Source organism: Sturnira hondurensis, unplaced genomic scaffold, assembly GCF_014824575.4.
Source record: "Sturnira hondurensis isolate 20B ecotype Veracruz unplaced genomic scaffold, ASM1482457v3 Scaffold0018525, whole genome shotgun sequence".
Lineage (NCBI taxonomy): Eukaryota > Metazoa > Chordata > Mammalia > Chiroptera > Phyllostomidae > Sturnira > Sturnira hondurensis.
In genome coordinates this window covers 13,152,101-13,177,515 of record NW_028091156.1, presented here as the reverse complement: position 1 = coordinate 13,177,515, position 25,415 = coordinate 13,152,101, and the positions used below count along the sequence as shown (strand labels likewise).

At 38.0% G+C, this 25,415-nt stretch overlaps 1 protein-coding gene across 1 annotated transcript in view; it reads left to right on the top strand.

The window, feature by feature from the left end:
- The window catches only part of FMN2 (formin 2), a 272,539-nt gene that overhangs the window by 193,004 nt on the left and 54,120 nt on the right, over positions 1-25,415 (top strand). The window contains exon 15 of the mRNA XM_037069426.1: positions 18,228-18,279. Within this exon, the coding sequence (XP_036925321.1) occupies positions 18,228-18,279 (52 nt within the window). The remainder of the gene's footprint in view (positions 1-18,227; positions 18,280-25,415) is intronic.

Genomic DNA, 25,415 nt, shown 5'->3' with positions numbered 1-25,415 from the left:
AGCAAGATACTGTTTTGATTGTTGTAGCTTTGTAATATAGTTTGAAATTTGGGCATGGGATAACTCCTAGTTTATTCTTTCTCAAAATGCCTTTGCTATTGCAGGGTCTGTTAGGGTTCCATACAAACTTTAGGATTTGTGGTTTTAGTTCTGAGAAGAATGCCAATGGTATTTTAACAGGGATTATATTGAATCTGTATAATGCTTCAGGTAGTATGAATATTTTTACAATATTAATCCTTTCAAATAATGAACATTATATAACTTTCCACTTATCTATCTTCATCAATTTCTTTCTTTATTGTCATAATATTCAGAGTACAGATCTTTTACTTCCTTGGCTAAATTCATTACTAGATATTTTATGCTTTTGATGCAACTTTAAAATGATTTCTTAATTTCTTCTTCTGATCATTCATCATTGCTGTATAGCAATACAATATATTTCTGAATATTTATTTTCTATCCTTCAACTTTACTGACTTCATTTATTAATTCTAATAGATGTTTGGTGGAGTCTTTAGGGTTTTCTATACATAGTATCTGTCATTTGCAAATAAAGAGAGTTTACTTCCTTCTTTTTGGTTTGATGCCTTTTATTTCTTTTTCTTTTGTGATTGGTAAGACTTCCAAAACTCTTTTGAATAGAAGTGGTGGAAGTAGGCATCCTTGTCTTGTTTCTTATCCAAGAGGAAAAGCTTTCATCTTTTCACCATTGAGCATGATTGTAGCCGTGGGTTTTGTGATGTATTGACTTTATTTTTCTTTGGGGTATGTTTCTCCTATACCCACTTTGTTCAGAGTTTTTAACAGATTGTAAAAGTATGTTGCATTTTGTCAAATGAATTTTCTATATCCATTAAGATGATGATATGATTTTTGTCCTTTTTTGTTGTTGTTAATGTGATTGATTTATGGATGTTGAACTGTTCGTGCATCCCTGGAATATGTCTCATTTGATCACTTAATGTATTGTTCTGGTTTGCTAAGAACAAACCAGAACATTTCTATTTTGTTGAGAAATGTTACATCAGTGTTCATTAAGGATATTGGCCTCTAATTTTATTTTCTTGTACTGTTTTTGTCTGATTTTGGTATCAGGGTAAATACTGTCTTCAGAGAGTTAGTTCAGAAGCATTTCCTTCTGTTTGATTTTTTGAAATACTTTAAGAACTCTAGGTATTAATTTTTTAAATGTTTGGTAGAATTCACTTGTTAAACTGTCTGGTTCTGGAGTTTTATTTGTTGGGAGTTTTTAAATTACTGCTTTAATTTCCTTGCTAGTAATTTCTTTTTTAATATTTTATTTATTTATTTTTAGAGAGAGGGGAGGGAAGGAGAAAGAATGGGCGAGAAACATCAATGTGTGGTTGCCTCTCATGTGTTCCCTCCTGGGGACCTGGCCTGCAACCCAAGCATGTGCCCTGACCGGGAACCGAACCCGTGACCCTTTGCTTCACAGGCCCACGCTCAGTCCACTGAGCTACACCAGCCAGGGCTCCTCACTAGTAATTTCTATTTCTTCCTGGTTCAGACTTGGAAGGTTATATGCTTCTAGAAATTTATCCATTTCTTCTAAGTTGTCAAATTTGTTGTTATGTAATTGTTCCTAGTATTCTTTAATGATTCTTTTTGTCTTTCCATAGTGTGGGTTCTAACCTCTCTTTCATTTTATTTATTTGGGCTCTATTTTCTTCTTGATGAGTTTCACTAAAGGTTTGTCAATTTTGTTATCTTTTCAAAAAACCAGCTCTTAGTTTCATTGATCTTTTTTTTCAAAATTTCTATTTTATCTATTTCCTCTCTGATCTTTATACTTTCTCTATAGTTTTGCCAAAAATATAAATTGTAAACATTTTATTGGTTTTGCAAGTTTATGAACTTCATATAAGTGGAATTGTAACTGAACTCCTCTGTGACTTGCTTTTACCCCCACTGAACATTGCTCTTGAGGTTCTTTCATGTTTATGCATATGCCTGTATTTTGTTAATATTGACTTCATTGTAGGTATATATCACACTGCAATTTATTTCTCTTATTTTCCCCCTTTTTAGCTAAAAGGCAAAATACTCCTAGTACACATGCCTGTTCTCTTTTTATGGCACAAACCTAGGAGAACAAAGATTTGCTGGGTCATAGGGTTTATGAATCTTTTGCCTCGTGGTAAAGCCAAATCGTTTAATAGTGATTCATTGCAATCTACACTTATGCCAATAGAATTTCAGTGTGTCAAATTCATGACAGCATTTTGTTCTTAGATTGACTATGTCTATTATTTAAAATAGTATTTTCCCCCCAAACCCGAATAAACTGTGAGCATCAAGAAAAAAATAGTATTCTACTATGGTTTTAATCTGCATTTTTCTGATTATAATGGAAACTGGTGTATTTTCACATGCTCATAGTTGTTTCCTCTTCTGTGAAGTACCTGTTGTCTTTTGACTCGTTGATTTGTCTTTTAGTTACTGAAAAATTAGGAATTTTTATATATTCAGGATATTAAAACATAATTAAATTATTACAAACACTTCTCCCACTTTGGACCTTGTCTTTTTATTTTTCTTATGTTGACAATTGATGAACAAAAATTCTGTATTTCTGTGTAGAAACTTTTATCAACCTTTTACTTGGTGGTAACAACTTTTGCCTTATTTAAGAAATCTTTTCCTAGTATAAGTTTGTAAAGACACTGCCCTTTATTTTCCTATAAAAAATGCCTTGGTTGTGCTTTTACTTTTAATTCTTCAATCTGTCTGAATTTATGTATGTAAATATTTGGGGTTTTTAAATTTATTTTTATTTTTAGATTTTCTTTATTTTAGTTGTTGTTCAAGTACAGTTTTTTGTCTTTTACTCCCATCCCAGTCTGTGCACCCAGCCCACCCCTATGTATGTAAATATTTGATTTTTATATATAGCCTGCAAAAATGAAATTAATTTTTTTACATAGAGGTTGTTTTAGTTGTTTAGTACCATGTAATGGATATGCCATTCTTTCTATTCTAAAATGCAGGGCCATTTCTATCATTTATAAATTTTTAATACATGTACATTTGGTTTTTTCCTTTACTGTTGCTTCAACCTATTTCCATTATTTATTCTCAGAACAAAACCTGTCACTTTCTTGTTTCATATAGGCTCCTAGTCAGTTTTGAAATGTGGTGAGATTAAATTCTTGCCTTCTTTAGTAGAGTTATGCCTCTTCTAGGTAATTTATTTTTCTGCGTCTAATGAATTCTTCTGTATTCTCGTTTTGGAATCAAGTTATCAAGTTATACCAAAAAATGTCTCCTGGAAGTTGGGCACAGTTCCATAGAGTCTGTGGATCAGCTTGGGAATGACTGACATTTTCACGATACTAAAGCTTTTTATCTAGAAACGTGATAAAAACTGACATTTACTCATGCCTCCTTTAATGTCTGTCTAAATAATCTTACAAGTTTTTATTAAGGTCTTCAGATAAGTTTTATAGTAATGCCCCTAAAGACCTTCTTTCTTGCCCTAATACATTTTGTGAATTACATTTACTATTACTCTTTGAAGATGTATAAAATTCAAATAACCACTGTATAAATCTGTTATATTGTAGAAACTCACTGAATTCTCTTATTAATATAGTAGTAATTAGTGGATTTTTAAGAAGTTTTCTCTTTGGGCATCACTGCAGATAATGCATGTTTTATTTCTTAGTTTCTTTTTCCTTCTGTTTCTTTATCTGGCTGCATTGCACTGACTGGTACCTTCCGTGTAATGTAGACAGGCAGCGTGGGAATGTTTTATTGCAAACGAACACGATTGGAAGAATGTAAAGAATTATTTTTAGCCGTTTTGTAAACAAATTACCACAGATTGATTTTTAGATTTTCTTCTTATTCAATTTCCCCCCTCTACTATTTTTAAATTTATGTTCCATATCTTTATCTTTTAACATATGCCTTTGGTATCCTAACCCAATTCTTTCACAGTGTAAGGTTAAAACACTAGAAGTCTTTAGAAGGCTTTAACTCTTACCTCGTCTGTTTATACCATATGCCATTTTTTTTGCCAGTGTTTTAAAATTATCGTATTTTTTTTGTAACCAATACCATTTTCTTTGTTCACCATACCTTTATCTTACACCTCCTTTCTGTGATGTTTTTTTTTTCTTTTTGAAGTACACTCCTTAGAAGTTCTTTGGTATGAAACCCTGGGTTGAAAATCTCTCTTTTTTTTTTCCTGTGTGAAAATATACATCAGGCTTGTTTAGGGGAGATAGGTTTGCTAATTATAAAATCCTGGGTTGTGAGTAAATTCCTTTCAGCAGTCTGGCTGCCTTGGGCCCTTCCTTACCTTCCTCTACGGCCTGGGCAGCCCTGCTGTGCTCCCATCTTTGTTTTGTTGCTAAACTAAATTTCTCTCAGACTGTTTTCTGTTTTTCTATTTCTATTTCTCTTATTTGTCTTGGCTCTACATCAGAGGGCACTGCCAACCAAGAACTATTTTAAAATTGCTTCTTGCCTTGGGTTTTAGGGTCACTGACCGCAGATTGAGGCTCAGCGCAGTGCCAATCGCCCACCGGGGTGATGGATGCTTACAGGAGAAGGCTTCCCCTTTCATCCAGGGCCACCGATGAAAAAGACGCATTTCCTCGGTGCCTCACCTAGTGGGGTGGTGCCTTTCAGTTTTCTCTTCATTGAGGGAGTGTCTCTGTGGGCACCCAGGGGGAATCCTGGGCCTGTTCAAACTTTCCTGTATGGCTTTTCAAAAAAAAAACAGTTTTAGGATGCCCCCAAGGCAATGCTGCTAACTTCTTCTGGAGTCTTGTTCCTGTTTGTTTTTACTGCTTCAGAGAATTTCCTTTATTTTCTAGCCAACTCGGTCATGCATTAAGTTTTATTTTATCCAGTACCTTCACGCACTTTGTTGTGAAACTTTTTGATGTCTGCATCTTAGTATGGATGAAAATAGAGGCCTGTCTTGGATTTTTGCAGTTACAATAGTTTCAAGATAATTTTGCATCTTGATGCTTCTTCTTAATGACTCTGTAGTATTCCATTGTAAACATGCACCAAAACTTCCTTGCTTATTTACGTATAAACTGTCTGTTCCAAGTCAGATATTCTGAAACCACCTTGACCTAGGAAAGAGGTCACTTGGCCCAGGGACAAATGGTCCCATCTTGTGCCAAATCTGACAGTTGGAGAGTGGCCTTCTGAAGCCGGGTTGGAGCCATGATTATTAGGACTCAATTGGATTCTTGAATCTCAAAGAGTGATTACTGATGTCTACCAGGGGGTGGGGGAAGTTGAGCAGTAGCAAGTATATTACCTCCAGTATTTCTTTTATTCCCTCCATGAGAAATGTTTCTTACCTAAGAAATATTATACAAGTACAACATATGTATAAAATTTGAAGAATTTTCTTATATATTCAAAAAGAAGTTAACTTACAATAATGTTTATGGAAAAAATTTCACTTCTTTTGATGTAGTTTTGAAAGCTTTAGTAGTGAGATGTTTCAGCAGAGACAAAAGGGAAGATTACAATGTGTACCAAATAGTTCTCAGCAAATTTATGCATATGTTCTCGTTGTTTAATGAAAGGATTTAGGCTTATTTTTTGCTCTAACCATCAAGCAAATACTTTCTTTGATTTTCCAATTTCTGTCCATTTCTCAATAGGAAACTTAAACACACTCTTCACTCTCCAGTTGGGTTTTCCTCTACATTATCTCTCACATGTATCTTCCCACTTCTCATCTGTGTTCCCTCCCCCCACCATTACAACCACATCTGAACCGATGCGGTTCTCTGTTCCCTGCAATGTGGCTCACAGCGGAGAGAGGGCCCTTTCGGTTGCTAACACCTTCCTGTAAGTCTCTAGCGCTTTCATAGTGTGGCCAAGTCCTCCATATCCGTACTGATTGGTGGATCTGTCATCGAGTGAAGAGTTAGAAGTCTGTAGTTGAAATTGTTTATTTTTCCCTGTAGTTTTTTTCTGTTGGGGGTTTGGTCTGTTTTTCCTTTCAGTTTTTTTAGTTTTTGCTCTATGTGTTTTGAATTTCTATTTTGGGGAGCACACATAATTAGAATTGTAATATACTCCCATTGAATTTACTTTTTTTAAAAATAATTTTTTAATTTAATTCTTGTTCAAGTACAGCTTTCTGTCTTATATTCCCAACCCTGCCTGCCCCCTGCCCCATGGGAATTTACTTTTTTATAGTATGTAAGGTTTCTCTTTTTTCCAGATCATGCTTCTTCTTTGAAACTCTAATTAGCTGTATTGTGGTAAGAGTTTGCACAGTAGACAGTTTTCTATTATTTTACTTTTAACTTAAGTGCATATCTGTATTTTAAGTGGGTTTCTTTTAGAGAGTATATTGTTAAACCTTACTTTTTCTAAAATCTAATCTGATAAGCCTTGCCTTTTAATTGGAGTATTTTGATCATTTATACTTAATATAAGTATTAGTATGGCTGGGCTTAATTCATCTTTTTTTTTTTAGATTTTATTTATTTATTTTTAGACAGAGGGGAAGGGAGGAAGAAAGAGGGGCAAAGAAACATCCATGTGTGGTTGCCTCTTGTATGCCCCCTATTGGGGACCTGACCTGCAACCCAGGCATGTGCCCTGACTGGAAATCAAACCTGTGACCCTTTGGGTCACAGGCCAGTGCTCAATCCACTGAGTCACACCAGCCAGGTAATTCATCATTCTTATATTTACCTTCTATTTGTCTTGTTTTTCCTTTATCTATTCTCTGCCTCATGGATTAGTTGAGTATTTTTTTTAAGATTTTATTTATTTATCTTTAGAGGGGAAGGGAAGGAGGGGAATATCAATGTCTGGTTGCTTCTCATGAGTCCCCTGCTGGGAACTGGCCTGCAACCCAGGCATGTGCCCTGACTGGGAATTGAACCACAATCGTTGTGGTTCACAGGCCCGCGCTCAATCCACTGAGCTACACCAGCCAGGGCTAGTTGAGTATTTTTGTAGTATTCCATTTTATTTCTACTACTGGCTTATAATCTAAACCTTTTTGGTTCACTTTCAGTGGTTTCTGTAGGGTTTATATTGTGGCTCTTTAATTTACCACAGTCTATCTTCAAATAATAGTCTACAACTTCAAAGATAACACAAGAACTTTGCCACAGTAAATTCCCATTTTCCTTGCTATTTTGAATTGTTATTGTCATATATTTACTTCTACATATATTATAATCAGGACAATATATTGTTCATACTTTTGTTTTTAACAATTATCTTTGAAGGAAATTTAAAACAAGGAAATACTTATATTTATTCACCTATTGGCATTTCTAGTGTTTTTTCATTCATTTGTATAAACCTAAGTTTCTATTTGATGTCATTTTCCTTCTGCCTGAATAACTTTCTTTAACATTTCTTATGATTTAGATCTTCTGGTGCCAAATCTTTTAGCAACTGATTGAACTCTTTTTCTTTCAAATGTTAGCTCCATTTTTTAAGGATATGTTCACTGGATATAGACTTTATATATCCATTTTATATATGACATTTTTTCTTGCTACACTTTAAGATATTCTTTCCTTATCTTTCTCTTCTACGGTTTCTGATGAGAAATATCTATTCATTTGTTGTTGTTTCTAGGACAAATTATCACAGCTTTGTCGGTTTGAAACAATGCAGATTTTTTGTGTTAGAGTTCAGGAGGTCAGAAACCCAAAGTCAATTTCACGAGGCCAAGAGCACGGTGTCAACAGGTTTCACTCCCTCTGGAGCCTCTAGGGCAGATCCGTTTCCTGGCCTTCTTCAGATTCTAGAGGTTTTTCAAAGTCCTTGACTTGGGGCCTCCTCACAGCGTCAAGCTCAGCAATGTCTGATAGTCTCATACTGTATTATTTTGATACTGACTTTCTTGCCTTTCACCTGACTTTCTCTTTCCCTTATAAGAATCCTGGGATTCCTTTGGGCCCATTTTAAACATATATGATGAGCTCATTTCAAGGTCAGCTGATCAGCAACCTGAAATCAATATGCGGCCTTAATTTTTTATCATGTAACAGATTCACAGATTCTGAGAATTCGGACATGCATGTCTTTGGAAGGCCATTGTTCTGTGTAGCACAAAATCTTTGTTAATTTTTCTTTGTACTCCTTGTTATAAAACGTGTTCCTCTCACATCTCTTTGGCTGCTTTTAACATTTCTTGTTTATTGCTGGTTTTTAATATTTTGATTATAATGTGCATGCGTGTTTATCTTGTTTGAAATGATCTTATCTCTTCAACTTGAGAGTTTGTAGTTTTAATCAGAGTTAGAGAACTTTTGGCCATTTTTCCTTCATTTATTTTTCTGCGTTGACTCATTTTTTTCTAATACTCCAACAATACATATACTGGACCACTTAGTATTGTTCAAGGTCATTAAGTACTGATTCATTGTTTTGGTCTTTTCCTCTGTATTCTTCAGTCAGAATAGATCCTGTTGTTATCTTCAAGCTCATTCATTGTTCTTAGTTTCTAAAATGTCTTATGTTATTTTTATAATTATGCCAATTTTTATTTTCAATTCAAGTGCATTTTTGGGTCAGAATACTGTATTTTTCATCTCTCCAAGTGCCACTCGGTTCTTAGTTTTTATATCTTCTGCTGTCATAAACTGCATGTTTGCACCCCCCTCAAATTTCTATGTTGAAACCCTACCCCTCGATGTGATGATAGTAACAGGTGAGGCCTTTTGGGTGTAATTAGGTCATTGGATGGATCCTTCATGATGAGATTAGTGTTTTTATAGAAGGAGACACTAGAGAGCTTTCCTCTCTCTCTGCTCTGCACTGTGTGAAAGTACAATGAGGAGGTGGCCATCCGCCAGTGGGGAAGAAGGCCCTCCCCAGATTCGTGACTGTGCCGGCACCGTGGTCTGAGACTTCCAGCCTCCAGAGCCACGAGAAATGAGTCTTTGTTATTTAAGCCAAACCATCTATGGCAGTTTGTCACAGCATCCTGAGCAGACTAAGACATACATTTTTGCCTTCATTATGTTCATTTTTTTAAAAAATATTTAAGCAAAGTTATATAATAGCTGCTTTAGTTTCAGTGATGTTATTTGCTAGTTCATCTCATGTCATTCCTGGGTCTGTTTTTATCACCTTATTCATCTTCTAGTAATTGATTATATTTTCCTGATACTTGGTTGGTCTATTTTCCATTAAATACTAGGCGCTCTGATTGTTATGTTATTAAGTTGTGGATTTTATGTATACTGATAAAGAATATTTGACTTTGGCCCTGGCTGGCGTAGCTCAGTGGATTGAGTGCGGGCCCGTGAACCAGAGTATTGAGGTTCGATTCCCAGTCAGGGCACATGCCTGGGTTGCAGGCCAGTTCCCAGCAGGGGACTCATGAGAGGCAACCATACATTGATACTTCTCTCCTTCTCTCCTTCCCTTCCCCTCTAAAGATAAATAAATAAAATCTTAAAAAAAAAGAATATTTGGCTTTGTTTGGGCAGACACTTTAAATTACTCGTGATTCAGTTGGATATTTTAAGATGTGTTTTAAACGTTTCTGGGTCTAGTCTGGAGTTCCCTTTATACCAATCCAGGTCCTGCTAAAAGGCTCTTACCCTCCCCTCATTGGGGTGTCCAATAATTATCCTTTCCTAGGTGGCCCACAACAGCTCTCCCCGCTGGCTCTTCAGACTTCAGATTGCTCTTGGCCCTCTATGAACTTGGGGAGTTGTTCTGTTTGTAGTTCCATGGTTGCTCTTGACTTTGACCTACAGAGTTGCATGCTATACATGGGCTGGCTAATATTCAGCAAAAGGTCAGCGACCTCAAAGGCTGTTTTCTCTCTGGAACTCTGCCTCCCACACTCAGCCCCTTCAGAGTCCTTGAGCTCCTCTCTTCCTTCTTCAGCTCAGTGGAACGAGTTGGCTTATTCCGGTTTTCCTCCTCGGGAGGGCCAAGGTCAGGAAATCGCCTTCAGACAGAGGTTCGGAAGTCTGTAAGACTCAACCAGTTTGTTTACCTTCTTTCAGAGGTCAGAGTCCTGTGCCGCCTATTGTCCAGTGTGTGAAAACCATTGTTTCATATATTTTATCTAGTTTCTGGTTTATTACAGCAGGAGGGGAGTTTGGTTTTTGTTAATAAAGTCTAAAGAGGAAATCTCTTTCCATTGGTTTAAAGTGAATGCAATCCAGTCACCGCTGCTTTGCTTGTTATAAAGTCACACTGTAATAAGCTGGACCCGCCTCTGTACATAGCTCTTGGGCCAACTCTTTCCCATTATATTTTCCGTCTGGGCTTCTTTATGTTCTTCCTTCTTGACAGCCTGGGCTATGGTACATCTATGTCTCTGCACTGTTTTTCCTGCTGCTTGTTTGTTAGGTGCCCTCTCAAGTCTCTAGTTCTTTTCTTACTTGATTAAGACTTGTTCACTCTTTTAGTCCCAGCTCAGTAAATTCCTCTCTACTTTTCTTACTAACTTCTCTCCCAGTAGGGACACGTTTCTCTCAAGCATGCTTACGACACATTTGACAGTATGACTTTGGAGTTGGACTGCGTGAGTTTGAATCCTATCTCTTTCTCTCAATATTTTTGGAACCTTGAGCAAGTTATTTAATTGCTAATTTTCTCCTTGTAAAATGGGAATGATTGTACTGCTGATTTTATAGAGTTTTATTATTGTGGGTTGTTAAATGTGGGCAATTAGAATAGCAATATAAATATTTATGTTAACATTCCCATTAAAATACAGCAGGTCCTTAAATAACGTCATTTCATTCAATATCATTTTGTTAGCGTGTCGATGACAGGCCTTATGAATGGAACGCCTGTTTATATGAACCACCTAATGGTAACATTGGTTGCATTATACGTTGTTTGACTTTGAGTGAGTTGATTACATTGAGTGAAGACTTACTGTATCTCTCTAATGACTATTTCCACATCTCTCTCCTTGTCTTGAAGGGAAGACTGCATAGTATTTATCTATCTGTAAGCCCTTAACAAAGTTCTAAAACATATGGAAACTCAATGTTTGGCCTAAACATTATCACATTAAATTATGTAGTTTTTGTTTCTAGGATTGGAATAGCTTACCTACTATAATTCAAGCATTGTTTTGGCAAGTAAAGTTAGGAAAAGAAAGCACATCGAAAAAGATTTTCTGGTTTTCAGATTTGTATTTCAAGCAGTTTTGTGTTTTGATCATTTGAATGCACAATATAGAATTAATTGGTATCACACTTACTATTGAAAGCTTGGTCTTAAAAAGGACATAGAGATTTTTGTTTCATCTTAATTGAAGTTCAGCAGGGAATTAGTGAGAAGGTGTGCTTGATTTATCTTCTTCAGTAAGAAAGTTGCTACTTAGTAAAGAAAAAAGAAAGCAATCGACCTGAATGTGTCTTTATTTTTCTGTTGCATTAGTGAAAGTCCATGAGAGATTTGCTTAACCTCTAGGTGGCATAATACATAGGTTTGGGGTATGATTCCTATAAAAAATTAGGTGGAGTAAACAATTTTCCATTTGAAAGTCAGCACTTTCACTCAGTAATGTCTACAGAATGTAAAACTCATGCATACACATCACATTTTTTAATGTCTTTTCCACTTTGAGTTTAAAGTGACGATTTAAGAAGGAGTATTACTGTGGACCACTTCAGTCTGTACATCACACTAGGTGATGATAGCACAAGGCTTCCTTGTATGTCACGTTTAGCCAGAAGCCACATACAGAAAATGTGTGAGGGAAGCGTCGTTTACATTGTCGTGTGTGTGTCTTGAGTTTTTTTATAGAAAGCACCTATGTTTAATGTTTATGTATACCTATGTTTCTGAGGACACAAATGGTATATGATTCGATACAGAAGGTTGAAGTAACTAACCTTGGTCGTGAATTATTGCAAAGAGTGAGTTGTAATTCTATACTTGTAGATATTGGCTTTCTTCCTCCACGGCATTTGTTTTATTGTCCTGAGAACATTTGCAGCATCAACAAAAGACTGCACTGAGACTTAGGGTCTTTATTTTATTTCATTCTATTTTACTCTTTTGCTATCTAAAGAAAGGAATTCTGATATTCATTCTCCATCTGGACATGTATAAAGTACCGACATTTACTTGACTTCAAGTTTATTGTCAAAGAAGCAGTGTGTCAAAAATCTCAAAACCAAAGCCATATATCTGCAATGAAATGACAACTTCACATGACTCAGAAGAAAGGCACTGCGTATGTCTAAAAAATAACCCATTCTGGCTGCACTTAAAAGCAACTGGGATGCACATTCATAGATAATTATAAACAAAAACTAGTTAACACTTTAAATAAAAAGATAAATAGCAAAAAGATTTAGAGCCTAGACAAGCAGATGAAAGGGTTTGCAGTTGCCTTCCATCTGATACTACTCAAAGGCGACTCTGTCTCCAATTACCTGGGAAGATGTGGTATTCCCTCATGAAAGCCTGAGATCAGAAAGGGCGTCCGTTCCGTGCCTCTGCTTACTCACGGCTGTTTGGAGCAAGTTCAGCAGAAATATTTAACATCGCAAATGAGCCTGGAGCCAGACAAGCGACTGCAGACGCTAATCATTGGGTCAAAATAGTAACTTAGTAGGACAGCAACCACCAGAAAACATTTGTGGTGGCAGAGATTTGGGGAGGAAATATTCATGCTGTTGGGGAAGACATGCTGAATGCCAAAGTGCTGGAACGGAATCCTGAAATCACTATTTTTAACCAGTTGCATGTTGAGGGGCCCAGGACTGTCCATGCCAACAGTTGCTGGCAGAACTGAGCCTGAAAGGTGACCTTCTGCCCTGACCCTAAAATAAGTATGTAGATGAAAACAAAAATTAACCAAATACATAGTGGCTGCCTCTGAAAAGTTTCAGTGTTCCTTTCATTATATGGTTTCAACCACAGACTTCCTCTGCCTCACATTTCAGACCTCTAGCTCCTAAGATTTGGGGGGAACAGGGGACCCATCCCTCTAATAGCTGCGATATTCTGAATAATGTCTAAGATTCAGTTTGCCCCTGGGGGGCAGGAGTCGATTGACTAGCTTCTTCAAGGCTCATTATTACTTTAATTTTATATTTAATTTCTGTTCACCTGAGTTACTGATATTCTCTGGACTAGTCAGTACTAACCACTTTTTTCCTTTACCCTCCTTGTAAGTTTTTCTTATATTTTACTCTTCAAGTTCAGTTGACATTCAGTGTTGCTTTATATTACTTTCAGGGGTGCAGCACAGTGGTTAGACCATCACATACTTTACCAAGTGGTCCCCCCAGCATTTCTAGTCCCCACCGGGCACCATACCAAACTGTCACAATATATATTATTGACTACTTTTCCTATGCTGTACTTTACACCCCTGTGTCTTCTGAAAGCCACCTTACTCTTTCCTTCCCTCTCGAATCAGGAGAAAATCGCTTTGTTTCACAATTTTGTTTTCTTACTTGTCTCCTCCACCTCAAACTGCTGTCAGTGTGTCCAACCCCAGAGCACGCCCTCGCTGTTGAACCTCAAACATCAAGTTACGCACAGTCACGCATGCGTACACAGTACAAGTGGCGTGCTGTAGAAGAACGTGGCACACTTTCCAAAAGTCATTTTATCTTTTGGATTTCGGTGGCTTCTTCCCAGATTTATGGATGACACTGTTGTCACCCTTACAGCAACTTCATTTACTGCTGTGTCTCTCAAAAAATGAAAAAAAAAAGAGTAAAAAACTCTTACCCTCTGTGTCTACTGTAAGCTTTGGCATTTAGGCCTGTGAAAACCACAGCACACACAAATTAAGTAGATATTGAAAAGAGAAAAGATATTAAGTATAGTTTAGACTTATTCCTTCATTTGCTGGAGGTCTACTGTGCTCTTTCTTGGCCCTTAATCAATTTGGGCTTTTGTGAGGCGGCGGCCTTGGCCCAGGGTGTAAACTACATTCTGGATGCGGATTCTGTATGTAGTAGAATTAAGATACTTGTTGCTCCTACAATGAAAAACTTTTTGCATGCGAAAGCAACACATACCAGTTCTTTTTTATGATACCACAACATGAAGAGGAAAGACAGGAAGATTATTAGGAGAAAGAGGAAAGGAGAGGAAAGACAGGCACCCATTAGTTTGTACAGGCACACCTCCGAGACTTTGTGGGTTCAGTTCCTGACCACCAACATCAGGCAAATAAAGTCAACATCACGAAAAAGCAAGTCATAATCCTTTCGGTTTCCCAGTGCAGATAAAACTTATACCTGTATTGTGCTGTAGTCTATTGTATTATTGCAATAGTATTATGTCTGAAGAACAATGTACATGCCACAACTAAAACTATTTTATTAATAGATCTAAAATGCTAACTATCACCTGAGCCTGCTGGAAAATAGTGCCGATAGACTTGCTTGATGCAGGGTCGCTGCAAACCTTCAATTTGTAAAAACCACAGTGTTGGCGAAATGTAACAAAGCAAAACACAAGAAAACAAGATATGCCTGGACCTTATTTACTCTTCCTAAAAAAATTACTACCCTGCGTTAATGATCAAGAAAAGTTGTTAAGTCAAAATGATTATCAAAGTTTTTAAAATCTACCACAACTTAGTGGCTGATCTCGAAGTCACACCTGGATCTGTGACTTTGAATCCTGTATTCTAACCCCAAACACTGGCTTTAGTGGGCTCTGAATATGAGAGGCACAGTGGTAAGCCTTGCCATGAAGTGTAACTTTTCCATACAAGGGGTGGGAGAGACAGTTGTCCCCGGAGGGCCTGCCTGGGTTCTGTGTTAAAGGTGGCCAGGCTTTCTGAGAGGCTGGGGCACAGAGAGCCTTTGCTGGTGGGGTGACAACTTGAAAACCACCACAAAGCAAGATTTGTGCCTCTTTGTCTATTTTAAATGCTGTTTAGCTTTCGGATCGTTACCAATATCGGAACAACAAATGGTTGCCGTCTGTGTGCTCAGAAGAATGCGAGAATGATCATACTTGAAGAAGCAAGTTGGAGCCTTCTCTATCTTCTCATATAGTTTATTTAGCCTATTTTATTATAATAAAGATTATTGATGGCAGATTATAACTACTAGGAAACTGTCACTAAATGTGGCACTGACTTTCAAAACTGGTCAAGAAGCTGTATGTGCCATGAGAAATTAACTGAAAATACCTCTAACATTTCTGAAAATATAAGTCAAGGAATAAAATAATTTACAAAAGGACTTACACATAGAAAATAATCTTATTTTTGATATCATCTGCAGTAAAATCTCGAAGAGCTGTGAATGTAACACCGAGGGCCTGAGTTTCTTTCAAACTGAGAACCACAGTTGATCTGAGATTTTGGTCACCACAGGCGTTTCGCCTGGGGACTCCCTAAATAAATGGCAGAGTTAGGCTTATTGTATTCCTCAGATACCTCAATCTTCACTAACTTGTTTCCATTTTATCTTAGTAAGCTTCATCCTCACTCACTGACAAAATCAGCTCCTGCCATCTGTCACTCAGTTCACGTCGTGTGTTTCTAACACCTGTCATGGCAAAAGGGTGACGCTGCGTGACGCTTTGTGTGCAGACTTTACCTTGGAAAATGGTACCTCGTTCTCAGAAAACTGACTCGCACCCCAGCACCCAAGTCTTTATCTCTAGGAGTGCCGTACAAAGCAAGATCTGTTCAACTCCTTGATTTGTCGATGCTCCTGCAAGAGCTGAAATGTGTCTTGTAATGCGCTTTCCTTGATCTTGCATTTGCCTATTTATCGAAGTTCATTACAGTTTGAATATATATATCCCCTGAGCTTCAATATCCTGCAAAAATCACAGACAGTAGCACATGTTAAAGTATTCTCTGCTCTCCCAATTTGGGTTTATGATTGTACCATGGCTATTAGGCTTGGAAAGGGGGTCTGTTTTTATGGCTTATTCCTCTGATAAAAAATCAGTCTTCAGAGGGAAAGGGGGTGGGGATAATGGGGAAAAGGAGGGGAAGGGTCGTCAAGGGACGTGTATGAAGGACCCACGGACAAAGCCAGTGGGGCAGAGGGGAGAACTGGATGTGGGAGGCGGGGTGGGTAGGCAGGGAGAGTAATGGGGGGAACGTGGGGACAACTGCAATTGAACAACAATAAAAACTTCCGTCTTCTGCCACTTTGGATTAAAGGTTTTTTTCCAGCTCAACTTCCTCACGCGGTGAAACGAGCTTCTTTATTGCACATCAAAAGGAACCATTATGAGCAAGTAAAACTCATTCTATTCACCACATTTCAGGGGCTTATGTTTTTTGAAAAGCTGTAAGCATATGCTGTCTTTATCTGCATATAATACTGTAATAAAACAGCAGCTGATATAATCATGTATTATATCACTTTAAGAATTTCAAGGGCTTGCAGTGCAACATTTTCAAAGGACATTTATTTAGTCCCTGCTAATTACTGGGGGCATTGTACTAAATATTTTATGCGTTAACAGATTAATCTCTTTGTCTGTTATTACGTAGTTAATTGTAGTGCCTTGAAGAGGATTAGAACACAGGTCTCTGGCATTTCATTCCAGTGTGTTCTAAATTCCATAAATCATTCACTTGATTCTTTCAAAATAGTCCAGAAGTTTTCTTCAATCTTAGTCTTAAATCTCTGTATTTTACAAAAGAAAAAAAAAAAAGACATGCAAAGACAATCAGAAGAATATCTTCCCAAGAAGTGGTGTGCATTGTTGTGCTTTGTTCATTTCCCTTAAACAGATTTTATGTGGCTCTATAATTGCGTCTGGAAGCAGACCATTGTTACGCATCAGCCCAGAGCAGATTACAAAAGACAATCCGTTCTATTGGAGCTTTTTGGAAGTATAATCATGCAACATTTATTCTATTTTTTAGTATGGCTAATGATTGCCTGGTAAGTTTATGTCAACAATGTGAAGTCCAAAATGGGGAAGGGGGCGGTACACAAAGCAGCTCCGATGAGCCCCTTTAAATGTTTAGAATGCTGGCAAAGAGGGACAGCGTGACACTCGATGAGGGCTTTGCAGATACTGCACAGACCTTTGAGCAAACACTGTCTTGAGATTGTAAAACATTAACCAGCCCAAGCTGCACTATTGTGTTTAAAGTGGTGACAGAGACACTTTGACAATTCCCGAGTGACCATGGCTTTGCCTTTATGTGTAGGTCCAATTTTTTATAATTAATTTGCTCTGTTCTGCTTTGCCTTCTAATTTCTCCCGATGGCCACAAGTGTGACCCAAAGGGCCATGCTTATCAAAAGACAACTTCTGCTTTCACCAGTCCAGGTTTTCTTTCTGTTTTATTGTTTTAACTTTTTGTCTAGAACTCAAGTGATTTTCAAAATGTGTCACAAACCATCAGGGAAGCATGAAGTCAATGTAGGGGGTACAATGAACATTTGCAAATGTAACAGAGCAGACTAAAAATATTAGTGAGCATCGCATGAAGTAAGAGTATTTTTCAAACTTTTGTGTCAAAAATCCTTATGTGTATGTTTGTGTGGAGCAGTAATACACGAGTTTCCAGAATGCTTACCGACCAAGAAGGTGACGTTCTGCCATACTTACTTATGTGACGGAGTTCCTCTGTTATTGTAAATAATCTGAAAACAGTGATGTAATCTCTTTGCCCAGGTGGGTCTGTGGGTTTGTGTCTGGTTACCATTCTTTATTTTGGGACAAAATAATAGCAAATGAATGGGTACACGATCACCTGCCCACTTTCAATTCATGGAAAATGTTAGTGTCTTAACTCGCCCCTTTGTAGACATAACCCCGCATTTGCTCCACTGTGGTGTGGGAGCACTTACGAAGCAGGTCACATACCATTTCCATTTAGTTTTTTGACTTGGTTTTTGTACCTTTGTTTGAAATAATTATTTTCAACTAATTTTTGGTATTTAATGTTTGACAAATGCAATAGGTATGCGTATGAAGCTAAAGCTACTACTTTATTTTCTCAGGTTGAGAGACTGACTCAAAGGAATTACTTAGAAAAAAAGAAATTACTTAGAATCTAAAAATGTGCATGGGTGATATATTTTGTTTTATCTGTGTCATTATAAGCTTAATAAAAATTGAATATAATCTATTCAGTTATATCTATTCATGTATTTAAAATAATCATCTAAAAATAAAATAAAATAATCTTCTGACTAGAGTACATTGGAATTAATAACATATTATAACATTTTATATTATTAGGATCATATTGCTTGAGTGAGTGTAACTATTTATCATTCATCTTTTTTACTTTCTTGTACTTTCAGCTAAAATTGACCAAGAGGCAGAGGAGAACTCACTAACAGAGACTCATAAATGGTGAGAAATTAAATACTTTTCTTTAACATTCCTTTTCAGAATAGGCTCATAAAGTACTTAGTATGTTTTATCTCAAGGAACCAATCATTAACTCAATTTTTATTCTCAAGCATAGAAGAAAAAGAAACTACTATAATGGACTTTAATTCCACACTGAGTTTCTGAATTTTATTTTTCTGCATCTCAATGATGTCTAATCCTGTTAAGTATCAAATTATTGTGAATAGTTTAGCACCTTCACTGTTGAAGAGGATTTAGGACTGGAGAAGTACAAGAAGAAGGGAGACAGCAGGAATATGTCTCAAGAAAAAAAGGAAAAGAGTTTGGTTATAGGAAACAATTGCATTTCCACATTCAAAAGTAGAGCCCAGGCAGGAAGCTATGGGCTTCACTTGTCCCCGCCTTGGCTTTCAGAACAGAGGTTTGCCATCCCAGGGGAGCGCAGAGAAGCATCTCGGGAATCCCCCTCCTTCTCTCCCTCAGTTTTCTTCTCTTCTTTTTCTCTCTCTATCAGTTTGGGCTCACCAGAAAACAACCAGTAGGATGTATATGCATGTATACGTGTGTGTATGTTGGTGTGTGTATGTTGGTGTGTGTGCACATGCAGGGGTCGTAGGGAGAGAGATGTTAGGGAATGGCTCAAGGAAGACGGGGGTTAAGGCTGGATTGGGTGTTATAATCTTCAGTCTGAAAGCATTATGGAGACAGAACTGTTTCCTACTGGGGGAACCACAATTTTTTTCTTATGGCCCTCAACTGATTGGATGGGCCCATCCACAGTTTGGAGGGTAGTCTGCTTTTCTCAAAGCCTACGGATATGCAAATTAATCGCGTCTGAAAAATGCCTTCACAACAACATCTAAACTGTGTTTGACCCAGAACTAGTTACCATGCCTAGCCAAGATTACACATCAAATGAACCCTCGCACTCTCTAAACAGATATGGTTACTCTCGAGGGAATATTTAGATGAAAGAAGTTCTGTTCCATTACTTATTCGGCCAGATCCTGTATAAGCTATGAACAGATATCACATAGATTGTAGTGCTTGATTTGCTATACAAATGTGCTCAGCAAATTGGTAAAAAAATGAATCTGGCCCTGGCTGGTGTAGCTCAGTGGATTGAGCGCGGGCCTGCAAACCACACAATCACGGTTTGATTCCCAGTCAGGGCACATGCCTGGGTTGCAGGCCAGTTCCCAGTGGGGGACGCACGAGAGGCAACTATACGTTGATGTTTCTCTCCTTCTCTCCTTCCCTTCCTCTCTAAAGATAAATAAATAAATAAATAAATAAATAATTTTAAAAAGAATCTGTTTCTATGAAAAGCAAAAATTGAGCTTAAGACCTTAAATTATAGCAATAGTTGCAGGATTTGTTGTTTACTAATAACAAAATTATTAGTAAAAGAGCCATATTTCACAATGAAACAGTTACCTCTGAAATTCAAACATGAAAATAAGGATAATGGGCCATATGACACATCCCCCAGAGACATTGGTGTCTGTGCCGTCTTCGCAGCCGCCCTGCACAATGGGCACAGCACAGTCAGCAGAGCTGTGGTGGGGTGGGGAGTGCTGTGTGGCCACCCCCTTGCCAGTCAGAGTCAGGCCCCCGTTCTACGATTTCGGAGCAGTACCATAACCCCAGGATAACTTTGTAGGTCAGAACTAAGTCCTTAGTAAGCGATCAATAGGTGTTCATTGCTATATTATTTTTACTTTAGCATCATAACCAGAAAGTACAAAATGTTTGGTGGTACAAGTAGAAACCAGTGTCCGATTGTGGACTCTGGCCGTGTTTTTATCTGTTCATTTCAAGTTCTTTGCTGTCTGCATCAAGTGCGGTACTGGGCAGTCTGGCTGGATTGTGGAGCACAGATTGGGGTATCAGCTCTGTATTTCTGTGCCTGCTTCAAACTGCTGGCATTGTTGCTCTAGGGAGTCCCCATGACTTTTAAGTCTGTGTCCTTATATCTGTGTCCTTATACCTGTGTGCAATAAGAGAAACAATGCCCACGCTGTTAGTGAGTGGAGATAAGTTCCCAACAGTTAACTTAAGTGTAAAGTATATACATAGAAACACCCGCCTCATTTAGGTTTTTTAGAATCCACTTCCATTGTATTTACCAAAATACTTGAGCTTGGGGGACCGACTTCCTGAATGAACTCACTTCCCAAGAAACAACCATTTAACTGGAGAAAATTATATATGACACTCATTGAATGTGTCTAGAAAATGTTCTAAGGGCTTCTGGCAAATGGAGAATCATTCATTCAAGAAAACCTACTAAATTTTAGTAAGAACATGAGGGTCTGGAGCATGTGAACCCCAGTCCACCCGTTCCAGTGCCTTCCCTTACGGAAACAGCTCTACCAGCTCCTGTCCAAGCAAAGCGCCTTCTCCTGAGCTGAGCTCCCAGTCTCGGGTTCCTCCCAGAGCCAGCAGGCTGCCAGCTTTGGTCGTCCCTCCCAGCTGCAGCTTATTTAGAAGTTCTATTCCAGACCAATGATGTAGAGTCGACGGGCTTCCTTCCCCAACCCAGCTCCCTCTTGCAGGGTGGAACGCCTCTCCAGGTGTGGCAGACCAAGAATATTGGACCCCAAGGCTTCTGTCCCAGCAGACCATTAGGGGCACATTCTCTATCAGGAAGGGTAAGCTAAGAAGACTGGGCTCTGCCCTCCTCAGCTCCTGCTTCTGAAGTAGGTGTTTTGGTCTTGGAGAGGTGGGCCGCTGTGTTATCTCCGGCTTTAGCTCTAGCACTGGGCAGTGATTCTGCCCAGAGGTCTGCAGCTTTCTCTGAAGGGACTTTGGGTTTATTTGGAACAGAGGAGAAGTCCATGCCAAAAGGCTCTGTGGACAGCAATGGCAGACTCGGTGAAGAGAAATTAAGTGGGTACTGTCAGCTCCAGGATACAAACAGCAAAAGCAAAATGGTCCAACGGAAGTTTAACAGAGACAACTAGGAAAGGAGAAAGCCAAGAAGGGTCCTCCTGGGTGACAGTGCACCCCCGGCGTTGGGCAGGCCGTGCATCAATCAGTGAACTGGGCTGCAGTCAGGAGCAACCAGACCTGCATGGGGCAGATTCGGAAACATTCCCCAAGCTGCATGCAGATCCATCAACAAATGGCCTAGACCTCCTTGGTTCTGGGGGCCTCTCAAAACCTTGCCCCAAAGGTTGTGAGGCAATTCAGTATTCTGTGTGCTCACAGGATTACTACGAAGGAGGCCGCCGGTGTGGTGGGCAGGGCCCTGTGAATTCCAGTCCGGAGTTCAGTGGGGTGGACCGCATGGCATGTCTGGGTCTCAGCCTCCGTGTTGGTAAATAGAATATGACCCTGTCCTTCTTCCCATCTTCTAGGGCTGCAGGAATATCATACTTTGTTCTCTGCTGTTGGCAAAGCTGCCTCAAGTGTGCAGCTAGTTGAGGCCTCACTAGAAAAGCGTACGCATGGAAAAATGTTTAGGAAACTGCACAAACTCATGTTTTCAGCTTTCTTTGAAAAGGAGTAATAAGCATTTGTCTTTGTGATCAAGTAGTTTTTTTAAAGCCTTGGTCAATTTCTTAGTTCATTTAAAATGGGTAACTGTAGCCTTGGCCAGTTGTTTGGAGCATCGTCCTGTGCACTAGAAGGTCGGGGGTTCGATCCCCAGTCACAGTGTGTATAGGAAGCAACTATCGATGTCCGTCTCTCTCTCATCAGGAAACATTTTCTTGGGTAAATGCTAAAATGAACTTTTATCAAAAAACTCATTAGAACTTTTTTTAAAAAGAATTCATTTCTATAGTAGAATATTGTGTTTTTCAGGTTATTTTGTGATTTCCTAACTAAAAGACATATTTTAAAAAACAATGGATACTGTATATATATCTTTTATTTAAATAATGCATTTTTAACCAAATACGTATTTCAATCAAGTCCGATCTTTTTCCATATTCCACTTGTTAGCACAATAGTTTTATGTGCTAATTTTGTCTGTTTATTCACACATTTTTGCTATTAATCTGAGAAGTGGAACTTTGAGCTTGTTTTGCCTAACAAAAAGATACGGCTTTGGATAACTACTTTGAGCTCTTTAATTCTCCTGGAAAAGAAGGTGACTGAGCAGATAAGTCCTAACCCATACCCAAAGCCCAGACCCAAACTGGAGGCCCATATTCTCGTCTGCAGATGATCTCACTGGGCAAGCCAACGTACCATGTTGGAGCACAGTGCAGATTTCAGCAGGTCTGGGTAAGGCTGGCTGCGCCCCTGCTGAACGTGTTTACTTCAACCTCTGCTTTTATTTTATGTTTAATTAGCATGCATGCTTTCTTCAGTTGTGGAAAACGATCATCAGACCAAATAGGATTGTTTTCATTTTCCCACAGACTTGCTCAGAGTCTGTGTCAGCTCACAGGCAGAGTGCAGAAATGTTGGGTTTGTCTGATCAGTGGTCATTTCTGTAGGTCCACAGTTAAAGACGAATAAGGATGGAAGTTAAAAAGTTGACTTCTGACACCCAGAGGTTCTTATTTATAAATTGTGGCTACCTTCACATTTTTCTTAGAATTTCTTCTGTTTCTTTCTTTAAACTCCACAGGTAAAACCCACATTTTATGGTGCAACTGACTTTTGAGATAGAAAAAGAACTGATTTAATTTTGATGTGAGTAAAGCTGATAAAATGACTAAACGTAAATTCTGAATGATCTAACGGAGTAGTTTTCATATAAGTATCTTTGTCAGTTAACGTAGGTGATGTTATAGATAAAGGAAGTCAGGCTGACAAAGGTATAATAACTTGACACATTTTCTGTGAGTAATGAAAAGCAACTTTTTTGTACCACCTCTATTATTTTAAAAGAACTTTGATTTTTGTAGGAAGTTTGTGGATTTTCCTACAGATTAAAATGTTGGTTCAAACATGTTTGCATATTTCAACAAGACATATGCCACTGACATTTTTTTCTTTATAAAACTCTGTTTTAAAAACATGTTTCAGAATGGAAGTCTTTTTAGAAAACTTTTTCCAGGAGCTAAAGACAACTAAATAATTGGAATGTAACTAATCTTTTAAAGAGAAGACAATAATTTGTTAAAGAGAGAAGCAATTATGACAATCATACTGACAGAATTAATAAATTAATTTATTTTGGCATATGCTGTGATAAATGTTTAACTGTGTAGTTTTACAATATACTTAATGTACCTCATAGTATTAGTTTTCTTTTAACTTTTAAAAAGAATACATTAATTCTCCCCTCTCTTCTATTTAATTAAAATAACAGCAAAGGCAATTTCAAACAACCACTAGTAAAAGGCAAGAAATAGTAGTGGAAGAAAGCACATTTGTAAAAGAATTTTAAATCACACATTTAAAATAAATGCTATGTCTGCGTGTAATATTGCTTGAGTGGTATTTAACCAAAGCCAAGACTGCATAACAAATGAGTTGAAATGGAAAATTTATCTTTCATGCAAAATAAAGACAAAATCAGGGAAAGAAACAAAGGAATGTTGATTTCCAATTGTTTCATGTAGTATGTAACTGTTCATTTGTCATGGGAGAGAAAATATTTAATCAGTCCTGAAATGATGCTCACATACTTTATCATGTTTAGTGACTTTTAGAGTGTCCGTTTGTAAAGTGTTTATCCAAGGAATGGACTTCTGGAACATGGATAAAATGAAAAGTGAAATGTTTAGTTCATAATAGACATATTTTCCAGAATCCTTCTGAGTAACTATCTGGAGACGAACAGAAAGACTGCAGGTCTGTGTTTATCTGGCCGGTGCTGGCAGACCAGGCAGGCTCCAGCCTGGTGTTAAAACCGAAGTGACACGGAATGTCTCTGCAGAACCCCCAAACAATGACATCACTCTCGTCGCCATATTGATAAAGTAAAACAAAGTTGAAGTTTGTTATTTTCCAATTCGGATTTCTTGGTTAACTACTTTGACTCCCTCCCCAGGAGAAGGAGCATTTGGAGGCCTAAGGGAGGAGGGCCAGGGCAGGGAGCTGGGTGCCACCTTTCGCTCCCAGGCCACGTGGTGAATCTGCAGGACAGCGCTTACAAAGGGATTCTCTCCTGCAGCTGCATTATTTAAAGTTTTATAAAATCCATGGACTTTCCACAGTGTGAGAGCCATCGATACCCTTTACAGAGAGGCTGGCCTTTGTCAGCTATAAAAAATCTTCTTAGATGTGGTCTCCTGAAATGTTTTACACGTAGCTTCTGGGTATTCTAAATAGAAAGACTTCAGGACCTTCTGCTTCATAGAATTTGGTATGTTTCCTTTCAGTCTGAGTTGTCATTGTAAAGAAAAGAAATACATCCAAGTATTTCAGTGCGTCTGCAAAGTTTTGTTTCAAAAATGGAAACTTTTTCCCCTGTTATATAGTCTTTAGGTGGCCCAGGGTTATTCAGCCCTCCTCTCTTGCTTCTCCCCAAATAAGATCAGCCCATCTGGCTAAGGCCAAGGTCACGTTTCTACTCTTGCTCACAGAGTCCCCTAAGGAGAAACATTACAATGAAAATATGTTTTAAATCCTTTGGTAGTACTGTGGTGTGGAAATTTGTCCCTAGACTGATTTTTGAAGAAGGACGAATATGATTGGCATACTCTAGATTCGTGTGAGTAGATGCAAGGAAAAAGCTTTTAAATATTGTCAAATCATATCAAATATTATTTAACTCACTAAAAGTTCCCAAAGGGATTGGGGATTGTTTTTAAATATCATGAAAATATATACTTACCAAGTAATTCATTAAGTCTTTTTTGGTTTGTTTGTTTTTATTGGTAGTCTTTATACTGTTTAGCAATAAAAAGCATGAGTATCTGGGGGGACATTTATGAATTGATCAAAGTTCTTTGATTCGAAGATATTGAAATCAAGTTAAAGAGAATGAGAATATTTGACATAGTTTCCAACACTGAGCTAAAAACTGTCTGAGGAACTAGCCCAGAAGATTCTTGCCTTTGACTTACAGTCAAGAATTCACCAGAAGAGCCTGGGATAAACAAGGCAGTAAGAAATCAGAACATAATTTGTGTAAAAACTGACCTGGAAATAGGGTACAATAAAAACAGTACACGTATTTTTTATCCTAGGGTGTTATAAGATCGTGTGCTATTGCGTGTTCTTTTTTA